The 13,913-nt window shown below is 71.9% G+C and overlaps 2 protein-coding genes across 4 annotated transcripts; one reads left to right on the top strand and one right to left on the bottom strand.

Moving 5' to 3' along the window:
* Window positions 1-805: 805 nt before the first annotated feature.
* Window positions 806-3,983, top strand: FGF22 (fibroblast growth factor 22). 2 transcript variants are annotated; one of them, XM_077860795.1, is made up of 3 exons: window positions 806-1,020; window positions 3,048-3,151; window positions 3,268-3,983. In XM_077860795.1, exons 1-3 carry the CDS (start codon window positions 807-809, stop codon window positions 3,466-3,468), a joined length of 519 nt encoding a protein of 172 aa, XP_077716921.1. In that variant the 5' UTR covers window position 806; the 3' UTR covers window positions 3,469-3,983. The 2 variants fall into 2 exon arrangements, with proteins under 2 accessions (XP_077716921.1, XP_077716922.1); XM_077860796.1 differs by having other exon boundaries at window positions 3,245-3,983.
* Window positions 3,984-4,511: 528 nt separating this feature from the next.
* RNF126 (ring finger protein 126) lies at window positions 4,512-12,212 on the bottom strand. Of its 2 annotated transcripts, none has more exons than XM_077860793.1 (9): window positions 12,057-12,212; window positions 7,510-7,568; window positions 7,310-7,373; window positions 6,763-7,007; window positions 6,233-6,301; window positions 6,089-6,158; window positions 5,570-5,663; window positions 5,314-5,429; window positions 4,512-5,236 (listed from the first exon to the last, which is right to left on the bottom strand). In XM_077860793.1, the coding sequence occupies exons 1-9, from the start codon at window positions 12,129-12,131 to the stop codon at window positions 5,087-5,089; spliced, it is 942 nt and encodes a 313-aa protein (XP_077716919.1). In that variant the 5' UTR covers window positions 12,132-12,212; the 3' UTR covers window positions 4,512-5,086. The 2 variants fall into 2 exon arrangements, with proteins under 2 accessions (XP_077716919.1, XP_077716920.1); XM_077860794.1 differs by having other exon boundaries at window positions 6,844-7,007.
* Window positions 12,213-13,913: the final 1,701 nt, after the last annotated feature.

Here is a 13,913-nt window from a genome sequence, read left to right as displayed (position 1 = left end):
CATCATCCGCGCCCGGGTCAGCCGGCCACAGACTCGCGAGCGCGGCACCGCTCCCGGCCCCCGCCCAACCCCGGTGCGCCCGGCGGTCCCTGGGCCTGGCTCTAGGGGGCTCCAGCCTGGGGCCAGGCGAGTCCACCGGGCACGACCCCTGGCAGCTCCGCCCCTCCCGGGTCTCGGGCTCCCCCGGCGCTGTGTCCCTGTGTCCCTCCGTGTCCCTGCGGGCCCGCCTGTCTCACACCCACGCCCCCGCAGCCCCTGCAGGCTAAGCCGGTGACTCACGGACACGCACTGGCCTCCCCGCCCCGCAAGACAAACACGCGGGGAGGCAAGACAGTCCCCGAGTGGCCCCGCCCCTCGCCCCGCCCCCTGGGCGCAGGCCACGCCCACGGCCGGATCCGGACCGTGGCCCCGCCCACCCCCAGCTCCAGACCGCGGGGCCGCCCCGCCCCCTGGCGCAGGCCCCGCCCACACCCAGCTCCCGATCGCGGGGCCGCCCCGCCCCCCTGGCGCAGGCCCCGCCCACCGCCAGCTCCCGACCGTGGCCCCGCCCCGCCCCCTGGCTCAGGCCCCGCCCACCCCCAGCTCCCGACCGCGGGGCCGCCCCGCCCCCCTGGGCGCAGGCCCCGCCCACCGCCGGCTCCCGACCGTGGCCCCGCCCCGCCCCCCTGGCTCAGGCCCCGCCCCTGCCTCCCTATTGGCCCGCGCCGGCCGGCCCCGCGTGGCCCCGCCCCCCCGGCGATGGCCGAGCCGCGGACGCGCGGGGGGCGGCGAGAGCGGGCGGCGAGCGGGGCGCGGGGCGCGGGGCGATGCGCGGCCGCCTGTGGCTGGGGCTGGCGTGGCTGCTGCTGGCTCGGGCGCCGGGCGCCGCGGGGACCCCGGGCGGCCCGCGGAGGCCGCGCAGCTACCCGCACCTGGAGGGCGACGTGCGCTGGCGGCGCCTCTTCTCGTCCACCCGCTTCTTCCTGCGCGTGGACCCCGGCGGCCGCGTGCAGGGCACCCGCTGGCGCCACGGCGCGGACAGTGAGTTCGGGGCGGCGGGCGGGCGGGGCGGCAGCCGCGGTGGGGACCCGCCGGTCGTCGTCCCGCGGGGTGTGTCGCTGTCGGCCAAGCCGCTCCCGCTGGGGCCTCGGTTTCCCCAGCTGTGAAATGGGCCCGGCGCAGGCGCTGGAGGGTTGGACAGTGGAGGGAACGCTCCCAGCTCCGGGCCTGGCTCCAGCAGCGGAGAAAGGGGTTTGCGGAATAGGTGAGGCAGGGCCCCTGGGCGCGTGGGCCGAGCGAAGCCGCCCCCAGGTCCCGGTGACAGGGGAGGTGGGAGCAGAGCTGGGGTCCGCGCCGCGCCCAAGCTCAGAACCCGCCCGGGTGCGGGCCCCTCTGTTTGTTCCCACACACCCTCTAGGTGGCCGAGGCCCAGAGAGGGCAGACCGCGGCCCCAGGGTCACCGGGCTGGCGTGGGCGTCGGGGTGTTGCTGGCGCTCCTTAACGCCCAGAACCTTGTCGCGTTGGAGTCACCGCGCTGACGCCCTGCCCAGCAAACAGGAGGCACTCAATAAGTGTTTGTGGAATGTATGCAGGCGAGGAGGCACGAGCAGAGGGGGCGGAGGAGCCCGGGCACCTGCGGCGGGCAGTGCCCCTGCGGCCCGTCTGCGGGGAGCTCCGGGGCCGGGCTGGGCAGCGGGGCGGGGGGTGTAATCATGGCCACTGCCTGAATCACCACCATTAGGGCAGATAATCACCCCCTGCCCTTGCAGCTGCTTTCATCGGGCTCCCAGGGCTCTCATTAGGCGCACCGGACAGGGGCGATGACGAGGGGACTGGCTGGGCCGGTGCATCGCTGGTGGGCACCGGCCGGCAGGTGGCTCCAGGCCGGCTGTGGGGCCCGGGCCTCCGGGTGACTCGGGATGGGCGCTGCGTCTCTCGGAGCCTCGGGTTCCCCATCTGGGCAGCAGTGGTGGTGACTCACGGGACGGCTCTGTGGGGTGGGTGTGTGGAGCCCTCCTCTCCTTCCCTACTTCTGCGGTCATTGACTGGGTGGCTCCTGTGTGCTGCAGTGGGCGCGGGGAGGTCGCCGTGACCAGCCCGCCCTCATGAGGCTCCCCCGGCAGAGGGCAAAGCAGTTACACACACGATCAGCTAATAGGGTCATTTCAAGGAGGCCACATAGGGTGAGAGTCAAATGAAAATAGGGTGAGGTCCCGGTGCAGCTTAATCTGAGAGGCCTGGGGCCCCCCGAGGAGGTGGGACTGGGTGGGACAGGCCCTGCAGACAGAAGCTGACTGTGCGAGAGGAGCCGGGTGCCTGACGGGGGAGGTCGCAGGTACAGAAGCCCCATGCTGTGTGGGGTGAGCTCCCCATGGCCTGAGGCATCCAAGTCCAGGCTGCAGACCGGAGGGCAAAGCCTCGACTCCAGATTATTAACCCCTGGTACACGGCGGGGCCCAGGTGTGGGAGACTCCTCACTCCTCAGGTCCGCACGCTGGGCAGCAGGGACGGGGGGAGCCACGGGGAAGGCTCCTCAGAGGCTCCCCCGCCTGCAGATGGGGCCCCACACTGGCTCTGACACGTCCCAGGCCTCAGTTTCCCTCTCTGGGGAGTGGGCACGGTCAGCACCCCCCACCGGGGTTATGGGGTGCGGTTGGGGCTCCCTGAGCACCCCGTGTCCCCCACCATCTGGAGCTCCGTGTCCCCAGCCGGGATGGCCAGGGCGGGAGGCTGCGAACTGCCAGTGTGGCCGGCACCGGGTGGCCTACACCCATCCTGCCCCTGTTGTGACAGCGGAGCTCCAGGCGCCCCCCACCCCAAAGCCCTCCCTGCCCCACACTCGGCTGTGGCTCCCGGGCTCTCGGACCCCTCCTCGCTGACGTCCTCCCACCCTCCTGCCCCCGCGCCCCCGGGTGCTCCCGGCCCCTCCTGGCAGGGCCTGTGGCTCCCCCGTGTCCGTGCTCGGGGCCCAGCCCCCAGAGGCCTGGATGACCCATGAGCCAACAGGAGCGCCGGGGCCGGGGGGGGGGGGGTGGACAGGCCCTGGCTGACCCCCAGCCTCCCCCCAGGCATCATCGAGATCCGCTCCATCCGCGTGGGCGTCGTGGCCCTCAAGGCTGTGCACACCGGCTTCTACGTGGCCATGAACCGCGGGGGGCACCCGTACGGGTCGGTGAGTGCCGCGCGCGCGGGGCTGGCGGGCGGCCGGGTGTCTGCAGGGGGGCGGGGTGCCCGTGGCCCGCCTCACACGCCCGACCCCCCGAAGCGGGTCTACACTGCCCACTGCAGGTTCCAGGAGCGCATCGAGGAGAACGGCTACAACACGTACGCCTCGCTCCGCTGGCGCCACCGCGGTCGGCCCATGTTCCTGGCGCTGGACGGGCAGGGGGCCCCGCGGCGTGGTGGCCGGACACAGCGGCACCACCTGTCCACCCACTTCCTGCCCGTCCTGGTCTCCTGAGGCCGCCAGGGCTTCCACGAGGGGTCTGAGCCGTGTGGCCCGGGGCGCGGCCCAGCACGTCGGGTCACTCCCCGTTTCCAAGCACTCCCGGGGCGTCCGCCGCGTGCCGGGCCGGGCACCTGCCTGCCTGAGCCCCGGGAGCTCCTGAGTCTGGGGACAGGCGGACGCCGAGCTGAGCAGAGGCCACAGGTGTCCAGTCACAAGTGGGGGGCACGGACGCCCCAGAAACGCTCCACCCGGGCCAGAGCCTGAAGGATGTGGCCGGGGGTCGGTCCCCAGGAGGGCTGGGACGCGGCCGAGGTGGCTGGGAGGTGGGAACCCGTTGGGGTGTTGGAGGCTGGGGGAGGGGCAGCACGGACGTGCCACGGGGTGACAGGTCTCCATCCTGGTTCCGGGAGGTGAGGGTGACCTGGGGTCCTGGGGGTCCCCCCAAGAGGCAGGGGGGGAGCCCCAGACAAGGGCAGACCCCGCACTGCTGGCGGTGAGGAGGGGCCACGGGCCGGGGAGGGGGCACCCCTGGAAGGTGGGGGGCAGGGGGGTCTCCCTGGGGCCCCGGGGGGGTGACCTGGGGGTGACCAGTCCTGCGTACTCCTGGGTTTTAGGACTTCTGAGGCCATCAGAGCACCCGCGTGAGCGGTGGCATCCCACCGGAGCACACACGTGCACACACACGTGCACGCGGGTCTCTAGCAGCTCCGGTGGTGACCGTGGGGTGGGCAGGGCGGGTGGGGGCAGGGGGACCCGTGCAGGCCAAGGGGCTCCGGGGCTGCTCCCTCCCAGCACCCCGAGCCCTGCCATCGTGGGCCGGGGGGACGCCGCACGGGGAGGGCGACGGTCCTGGGGGGTCCCACCCCCAGCAGCCGCCCTGCACCTGGAGGATGAGGTCAGGGAGCACGTGCTGGAGGGGCGCTGGGTGGGGCCGTGGCCCTCGGTGAAGCTCTGCGACTTCGGCGGCTGTCGCGGGGCAGCTCCCGGGTGGGTCCGCAGCCACAGAGCTGGTGAAGGCGCGACCTCGGGGCCGCACAGCTCAGCCCCCCCAGTGCTGCACAGAAGGAAAACACCGAGCACCCGCTTGTTTCTAAGTAGGTGTATTTTTAAATAGCTTTCAAGATACACATATTTTTTTCCTTTAAAAAACGTCTGTCGGAGCAGTTTTGTTGTGTTGCTGGTCGTCCTGTGGTCCCGAGCCCCCTGCGCTTGGCTTGGGGCCTGGTGGCCTGTCCGGGCATCGCGGAGACCCCGGCCTAGCGGCTCCACCCAGTCTTTCCACAGATCATGCAGGGCCGCACGTGAGCTAAAACGTCCATTTATTTCAAAGCAGTAATAATTTAAAATTATAAAAACCTTTCCGCCGTTGACTGTGTGGAGGGTGAGGTTAGAGACAAACGGGTGGGGGAGCCGGGGGCGCCCGGGGCGCCGTGTGCCCAGGCCCCTGCGCCTGACGCCCCTCGGGGAGGCCTGAGCTCTCTCCAGCCTGGAGGCGGCGGTCCTCCGAGTCTCTGCCTGCAGCGGGGGTGGTGTGGGCGCCAAGGCGGGTGGGGGCACCTCCAGGCTCCAGCTCCGCGGTGCCCCCCACCGCCCCGCAGGGCCTGGGGCGCGAGGTCCTGTGCTCACCGGGGGCGGCCGGAGGGGGGCGGGGCGAGGGGCTCAGGAGTTGCCGGCTGGGTTTTCGTTGCTCGGCGAGCTGGAGGAGGAGGACGACGAGGAGGACGAGAAGCTCACGCCGGTCAGGCCCGGGGGGTTGGTGGCTGTGTTCTGTCCCGTGAGGCTTTTCCGGCACACGGGGCAGCTGTCGTGCTTTGTGGGGACAGAGGGAGGCGGTTCAGAGGCCGAGCGCGGGGTGGGGGCCCAGAGGCCGCGGCCCAGGGGCTCACCTGCTGCAGCCAGGGCACGATGCAGCCGTCGTGGAAGAGGTGGCTGCAGGGCAGCTGCCGTACACGCTCCCCCAGCCCGTAGTCGTCCTTGCACACGGGGCACTCCAGCCCGGAGCCTGCGGGGCGGGGAGCCTGTGACAGCCCGAGACCCGCGGGGCAGCCCTGGGGCACGCAGGGTGGACTCCCGAGCCCTGTGTCCTGGGGAGGGGACGGTATCGGGACAGGGACCGCGGCCCCGCGGCCGAGAGCCACACACCTACGTGTTCCTCGGTGACGGGGACGGTGGGGAGGGCCTGGATTTTCTCTTTGTCTGCAGGCGGGGGGCCTGTGTTTTCAAACTGATTGAGGAGCTGAAAGACAAGAGGCCAGAGTGCCGGGAGCTCGGCAGGCAGGTGCGGCCCCTCGCCCCGCAGGGCTCTGAAATCAAGGCCGGGTTACCTGCAAAAGCACCAAGGCTGGTCCTCAGACCCCCAGACCCCCGAGGCCGAGCCCCGCGCTCCTACCCGCGCTTCTGCTTGTCCCGTCAGGGCCACCTCGCACCCAGGGGGCAGCGGCCCTGGGGACAGCACGAGCCCTCCCGGCACCGAGAGCCAGCCGCCCCCCCCCCCCCGGGACGGCTCAGGATGTGGAGGTTCACGGGCACCCCAGGGCGGCTGGGGCAGGGCACCCACCCCGGGGACCCTCGTCCCCTGGAGCATGGCCCGTCCCGCATCTCGTCCTCAGCAGAGGGAGATGGCGACTCCCCGGTGCGCACCACGGGGCGGCCACCCTGTACCTGTGTGATGATGGCATCCAGGCCGTTGGCCCCCCAGGCATAGTCCATCGGGTTTGAGTGCAGGACACCCCTGGGCAGAGAGGTCTGGGGTTCAAGTGGCGGAGAGGCCGGGGAGGGCGCCAGGGGACCCGCCCCCCTACTCACCAGGGGCCCAGGCCCAGGCTGGGGATGCTGGCGGGAGTGATGATGCCGTTGACCAGCTGCTGGATGATCCTGGAACAGAGCGGGGGCCGGGCCTGTGGTCAGCGCCCTCCCGGGCAGGGCCCCGTGCGTCTGAGCCCACGGTGACAGGCCAGGCTGCACCTGTGAGGACGCTGGCGGCCGGGCCGTCCCCGCTGGGGGTGGGGCCTACACGGAACAAGCCCGCAACACGGAGGGAGCTCGGGCCGCGGAGCAGACGCCAGCACCACCCTGCTCGCCCGCTGCTGGGACACCGGGACCCAGATGTGAGCGGCCAAGTCTCAGCCATAGCATGGGAGAGGGGGAGCGGGACGGGGACGGGCAGGGCCAGCCCAGAAGGACGGGGCACGGCATGGACGAGGGCCCTCGCTCAGGGCCCGCCCCGGGGCCCCCAGGACCCTCGGAAGGGCACACGGCCAGTCCGCCGAGTCGGGATGGGGCAGGCCGCCAGACTCCCAGGAGCGCCCCCGCGGGCGGCCCCCTCGTGCCCTCACCCTTCCAGCGTGGGGACGCCTTCGTGCCGGCCGGTGGCCCGCCGTGCGGTGAGGCGAGCGCGGGGCTGCCGGGCGCCATACCGGTGCCGGGAGTGTTGCTCTCTCTCCCGCCGGCTTTCGGGGTCCCTGCCCTCTTCGGCCTGCACCCCAGGGGGGAACGTGGGGATCTCGAAGCTGTCGTCAAAGATGCCGAAAGCAAACTGCCCGTAGCCCTGCGGCAGCGTGAACAGGTGCTGATCCACGTTCTGTGGGGAGGAGGGCCGTGATCACGGGCAGAGCAGCAGGCCCTCGCCCGGACCCCACGTCTCCTCCGGGCGCCACGGGGCGCGGTCCCAGGCTCGGGGCTCGGAGGGAGGGGGACGCACCAGGGGAGCCTCGGTATGTGCGGGACAGAGGGAGGAGAGGCCCCGGGGGTCAAGGGTCAATGGTCAAGGGTCAGGCCCAAGGGACAGCCTGATGGGGGAAGGGGGTAGAGGAGGGCAGGGGGCACAGGGGAGGGCAGCTGCCTGAAGGGAAGCCTGCGGTCTGCGGTCTGGGGCCGACTCACCTCGAACGGCGGCCTGCTCTGGTCCGTGGGGGCCGTGGAGGGTGCAGACCCGTTCTCTGTGCTCCTGGGAGGACGGTGCAAGTCAGCAGGGGGTCCCCCGGCCTCGGGCTGCCCCCCCACGTGGCCCATCCGGGCTCTGCCCACAGACCTGAACCACCCCAGGGGCCTGGGTCGGGCCGCGTGCACCTGGGCCGCGTTACCTGGTCTCTTCTGGAAGCTCCTCAATAAAACCAGACTCGCATCTGGGGCAGATGTAATCCTGCAGAGGAGAGGGCGGGTGAGCGCCGGGCCAGGGGGGCCGCGGACTCAGCACAGGACACGCTCCACAAGCACCTGGGAAACCACTCAAGGCCAGGGTCAGACTCACGGGGCGGCCTGGGCAGGACACAGGCGCCCATCACCCGGGGCAACGGCCGCTGCATCTCCAGGCCTGGAGCCCCCGGACCCGCCCCTGCTGCAGGGGACCCCGCCACAGTCCACCGCACCAGCTGCCAAAGGCTCTGACAAGGCCTGTACCAAACGGGGTCCACGGAGCAGCCCCCACGTGCACACAGAAGCACCCGCCCCAAGCTCCTGGGAGGGTCGCACGACTGACCTTGGGGCCCCAGGAGTTCATGTCCCAGGAAGATGACCACGGAGGCTGGAAGTGCCACCCAGGCAAAGGGACCGGCCTGTGGGCGTCCCATGGCAGCACTTCTGGAACATTCCGGCAGCCCCAGCACAGAGCCTGTGACCCCATCCCCACTGGCCACGCCCCTTCCTGGCTCCCCACCCCCCACGGGTCAGATGGGGGAGACCGAGATGTCCTAACTGGAGGCTGGGGGGCCGGCCCAGGGGCAGCGTGGGAAACACCAGACCCCGCTTCCGGTTCCCAGAAATAAGCCCAAGCCCAAGCCCACACCCATGAGGGTCCTGGAGCCGCAGGGTGGGGAAGACAGCTCAGCTCTACCTTCAGGGACTTTCAGAGGCGCTGCCCCCGGTGGGAGAGAAGGGGGCGCTGACCGTCCCAGGGGGGCCACGGGCACAGGGGGCTGTGACCGTCCCCCGGGGGTAGCAACACCGCAGCTTGGCCTGGCCCTTCCCTGCTGACATCCAGGAGCACCAGGCACCTCCATCGGGGCAGCGGGCGCCACCGCAGCACAGGCCGCGACCCCTGCGCTCCCCGAGCTGCCAAAGGCAAAGGGGCCCCCAAAGGGGCCCGAGCCCGGGGGGGAGGGTAGCAAGAGCTGCATAGGTCGTGGGAACTGAATCCCAGATACACACACAACCCTGATAATTCGTCGACCGAGGTACAAACAAGCCAACTAAAAACGGCTCAAGAACCAACAGGCAGGTCTCCAAAGACACGATGGAGGCCGCCCAGCGCCCTGGGCCCAGGCACCGCACCCCAGAACCCGGGACACGCGGCCTGCCCGCAACACACGATGACAAGTGGCGGCGAGGACGCGAGGACGCGGAGCCATCAGAACCCCACCAGGCCGGGGGCCGTGACCCGGGGCAGCCGCTTCGGACACGGCCCCGCAGTCCCTGGAAGAGCCGCACGCAGTCATCGGCTGACCCTGCAGTTCCGCGGCTGCACACGCGCCCGGGGGGCAACGAAGACGCGCGTCACACAAAACCCATCGCACGTCCACGGGGGATGTGACCCAGCCACGTGCGGGAGCGTCACTCGGTCACCAGCGGGAGCGAGGCCCCCCCCAGACGCCGCCCCGGGGACGGACCCCGAGCTCCCGACGCTCCGGGAGGGAACCAGACACAGGAGGCCCCACGGGGTGCGAGTCCATGCGTGTGACACGTCCAGGATGGGCTCGTCCACGCACGGGGAGGGGGCTGGGGGGGCCAGGGGATGACTGATGGGGATGGGGTGCCCTTGGGGTGATGGAATATTCTGGAACTGGATAGGCCGTTGGGTGCACGACTCCTGCGTGTACAGAAAGCACGGAAGCGCACCCTGTGCACAGGTGGGCGGTGTCTCAACAAGGCTGTGAGGAGCAGCGAGGACAGTGACCTGCGCCCCTCTAAGTGGGGCCGTGGGGGCAGCTCTGCTGCGGGACACTTGGGGACCTCAGGTCCAGGGCTGGTGGGAAGGCGCGGGCTCTCCCCGTTTCCTCCCGGAGCCCACCTGCCCACACCTGCCTGTCAGCTGGGGGCCTCCGTGAGCAGCGGCCCCTCTGTCCCCCCAGCACGCCGCCTGTCCCCAGCCCCGCGCCACCTGGGCAAGGCTGTGTGGCCGGAGCGGAGCTGCCGGGGCTCGCGGCGGCTCCTGAGCATCCCCCGGCGCACGAGCCCCTGGTCCCGCTCTCTGCTCTGCCCTGTGGGCACCCCAGCCGGCCGCTCCCGCTCCCCTGCCCTCTTCTCAGGGCCTGCGCACCAGGCCTTCTGCGGAGCGTTCTCCCCCAGATAGCTACCTGGCTCGCCCCCTCTCCAAAGCTGGGTCTCTGCTCAAACGTCACCTCCTGGCTGCGAGCCTCGGTCTCCCCACCTGTAAACGGAGGACGGCCTCAAGCCTAGGGCCCTGGAGTCCGCGGCCACCGAGGACCAGAGGGCTGTGGCTCGTCTGCTGGCCGTGGGCAGGGCCCGGCCTCCGTGCTCTCTACCCCGAGCAAGCCCCACGCGCTGAACCCAGGTGTGCCCGTCTGAGCCGTGGACCACCCGGCGCAGGATTTCAGGCAGGCTCCAGCCTCTGCTCGCAGGCAGCGGGGAAGGGACCAGATCCGGGGGTGTCCCCGCACTCTGCATGCCCCAAAGGCTTTGGTTAACCCGAGCAGCCAAGTGAGGAGACCCTTGATGGAGCGGGTCCCGAGCCTGCGTCCAGGTGGGGGCAGCCCGTGCTCGCCCGCCCTAACTCGTGAGCACCTGTGTCTAACCAACGGCTCCTCACTGTGAACCGCTTACCTCTCCCCTAAGAGAAGGACAGGGGGAGGCGAGGGGATGACCCCACCCCGTGACGCGCCTATGAGGTGCAATAACCCGTCCTGAGTGACAGGGAGCACACGGGGTGCAGACAAGGGAGCGACCCGCCCAGGTCAGGCAGGTACGGGTAAACGGGGGACCCCCTGGCGGAGTCACAGCGGCGGCTGGCCCCCCGAGATCGTCTGCCCTGGGTGAGGTTGGCCCTAGGGGCCCCCCAAGGGGCCAGAACTCCAAGAGCAGCGCAGACCCAGGGAGGACCCAGGTGCAGAGGGACTCGGGCTCAGGGCCACACACAGACGTGGTGGGACTCCCCCGCCCCAGCAGCCCCGGACCCCAGGAGCGCACCTGCTGCCCACAGCCCGCCTCAGCTGCCACTGCGCAGAGGGACCCGCCGGCGCCCACGGGAACGCCGGCCCCGCCCTCGCCACTCCCCACCCGCTCGCACGTTCTTCCTGTGGCCTCCGCAGCTGCCACCACTTCCCACGTTCACACCCCATCTGTCCCCCGAGCGCCCGTGAGCATCACGCCCGCTGCTGGATGCCGGGTGCGGGCCACGGCAGGACCCGGCAGGGTGTGCGGCCTTCCCGCCCAGGGCCCCCCGGGCCCACCTTCCTTGGTCTTCCCAGGGTGCTTCTGACGCCGCTGCTGGGGACCGGACCCCCTGACAGCACGCGTGTGCCCCCGTGCTGGGGGCTCCGCTCACGGCAGCCTCCAGCGGTTCCACGTGGCTCAGGTGGGCGCCCCAGCGCGTGGTCTGCCCGGCACCCAGCCACCTCTTTGGGCTCAGCCGCTTCCATCCCCGCTGACGTCAGACCCTGAGCACGCAGCGGCCCTCCCCGAGCACCCGGTGGAGGCGCGGGGTGGGGGCATCCGCGGAGCCCCGGCTCAGCTCGGCGCTCTGCGCTTCCAGGGACCCGGGGGGGGGGGGCCGCCGCGCGCTTCACCTCTCCAGCTGCAAACGGACGGCTCAGCGTGGGGCAGGGCGCAGGGGGCGCCCCGGGGTGCCCCGCGGGGAGGGCTGAGGGCGTCTCGCGGCGCCTCTAGGGGCAGCGACGGCGGGCGGGGAGGCGCCCCCGCTGCGTCCCGGGGAGGATGAGTCTGGGCGTGTGCGGCTGCCCGCGGGCTCCGACCGGCCGCCTGCCTGGCTCCTGCTCCCACACGCCCGGCTCCCGCGAGGCCGCCAGCCTGGCCCCGGGCGGGCTCCCCAGGCCCATCCCGCGGGCGGCAGCGGCGCGCCACGGCGGGGAAGCCGCGACGGCAGGCACGGGGTCGGCCGCCTCCCCGCGAACCGCGCGCGCTCCTGGCCGACGGCGCTCCCCGCCGCTGCTCCGTCGCGGTCCCGTCGCGGTCCCCGAGGCTGGGGCTCCGAGGACAAAGGTCGGGGCCGCGGCTCAGGCCGCCGACCCGGAAGTGGCCGCGCAGCGCCCGGGGGTCGGGGCGCGGGGGGCCGGGGCCGGGCTCGGGGCGCAGCAGCCGGAAGCGGCGGCGCAGGGCTTCCGGGAGCCGCGGGGCACGTCGGGCGGCCCGGCAGGTGCGGCGCACCTGGACCCCGGCCCCTGGACCCCGGCCCGGCACGAGCAGCGCCCGCCGCCGCCGCCAGCCCGCGGGGACGCGGGGACGCAGGCCGAGCCCGGGCGCGCCGCTCCACAGGTCGCCGCCGCGCCCGCCCCGGGGCCCCCAGGCCGCGGCAGCCAGGCCCCCGCCCCGCCCCTCCCCCGCCCCCGCCCCCGCCGCCGCCGCCGGTCACGCGGCCGCTGCGGCCTCAGTTTCCCCGGCGGGGCCGGCCCGCCTCAGGCCGAGGGAGCGCTCCCGCCGCCGCCGGCCCGGGCCTCACCGGCAGGCGCGGCACGATCTCGACGGAGCAGCAGTGGCAGAAGTACCGTCCGGGCTGCGGCGACGCCTCGGCCATGGCCACTGCCGCCTCCTCCGCGCCGCCCGCCCCCCGCGCGGCGCCCGCCGCCGGCCGTTTGCTGCTCCCTTGCCGGCCGACGCGCCCGCGCACGCTCACGCACGCTCACGCACGGCACGCACGGCACGCACGGCGTGGGGCGGAGGAGCGCGCGGGAGCCAGGCGGGCGGCGCGCGCGGCGGGCGCCGTCCGGGCGACGGTGGTCGCCGAGGGACAAACTCGGCCGGGCGCCTCTCGCGCGGAGCTGCGGGCGGGGGGCGGGGCTTCTGGCGGGGGCGGGGCTCCGGGCAGGGGGCGGAGCCGAGTCTCCCCGGCGACCCGGGCGGGGAGCGGGGGGTGTGGCTGGGGGCGAGCCCCGCTGGGAGGCTGGAGGGGCGCGGCCTGCTGGGGCTGGGAGCCCCCCTCTTCCCCGACCTCCCTCCTCCGCCCCCCCACCCCGCGTGCCACCGATCTGCCCCCGCGTTGGTGCCCCCGGCGCGCCCTGGCCCCCGGGCCTTTGCACGACACCTGCGTGCCTTTCCCCCTCCCTTTCCTGAGGTCTGAGATGCTCCTCGGCCGCGCTCGCTGCGGACGGCGGGCTGCCGGGAGCTCGTCCCGGCGGGAGCCTGCGCGCCCGGGCCCCATTGAGGTCCCCAGGTGTCCCGCAGGCCCGGGCCCGCTGCCTGCGGAGGGGAGACCCAGGCCGGCTGCGCACAGCGTGACCCGTGGAGCACGGCCTGAGGCTGCCGCGTGTGGCCTGGTTTTCGAGAGCGAAGGAAACCTGACCTCCTCCCCCCACCCCACAAACTAACCCGCAGAACTTTGATGAGCACCAGGCACAGGCCGGGATGGTTCCTAAGGCCAATTCCAGCCTGACCGTGCATCTATTTACGCCTCCATCACACGCTCATTGAGCACCTGCTGCACGCAGGGACACGCGTGGAGAAGCACTCAGCAGGCCGTGAAAACGGGGCCATAGGGCTGGATGCAGACGCCAGCCCCGTGACACTGAGCCAAGAATGGGTCCCTGGGGCTGGCCCTGCCTGGGGGGGCAGACGGGCTTCCTGGGGGAGGGGGCATCTGAGCCAGGGCCTTGAGGACTGGACGGGAGTAGGCTGGCGCTGGGCTGCCCACAGAAGCGGGCAGTGCAAGCGGAGTGTCAAGGAATTAACCCTGGAGCCTGTGTGCAAAGGCTGTTGGATGTCGGGGGGCCAGGGACTCGGGTGCCAGCCAGTCTTGTCCCCGTCGAGGTTCACAGGTGACTCCAAGCCATTCCTGTTCTGACCCCTGGAGAGCACCCTGGTCCCGCCTCTGGGAATCCAGGAAACCTGTGCCTCCCACGCCCAGCCCCTAGCTCGTTGACACCACAAACGCTTCCACCCATCCAGCCTGCACAAGTTCATGAGGTGTCGCCCCAGCGGCCCCAGAAGCAGCCGGCCCCGCTGCCTGTGAGACCCTGGGTAGGTCACTTCCCTTCTCCGGACACGGGGTCCCCGCAGGGAGCCTGCTTCTCCCTCTGCCTGTATCTCCGCCTCTGTCTCTGTGTCTCTCATGAATAAATAAAAAAAATAAAATCTAAAAATGAAATAAAATAAAAATAAGTTCTCCATACACATTGCAGAACCTCCACCCGGGGTTCCGGGACTGGATGAGGCTTGGCGCACGCACGGGCACCCACGGCACCTCCTCCGTCCTCAGCGGGCCCTGCTGCCGCCCCGAGCTCATCATCACTGGCTCCCTTGGGTGGGCCAAGCCGCCTCCCACCCCGGGGCCCTGGTCCGCTCGGGCCCTCCCCACTGTCCC

Source organism: Canis aureus, chromosome 19 (genome assembly GCF_053574225.1).
Source record: "Canis aureus isolate CA01 chromosome 19, VMU_Caureus_v.1.0, whole genome shotgun sequence".
Taxonomy (NCBI): Eukaryota; Metazoa; Chordata; class Mammalia; order Carnivora; family Canidae; genus Canis; species Canis aureus.
Note: the sequence above shows the minus strand (reverse complement) of the source record. Positions and strands in the feature narration are given on the sequence as shown.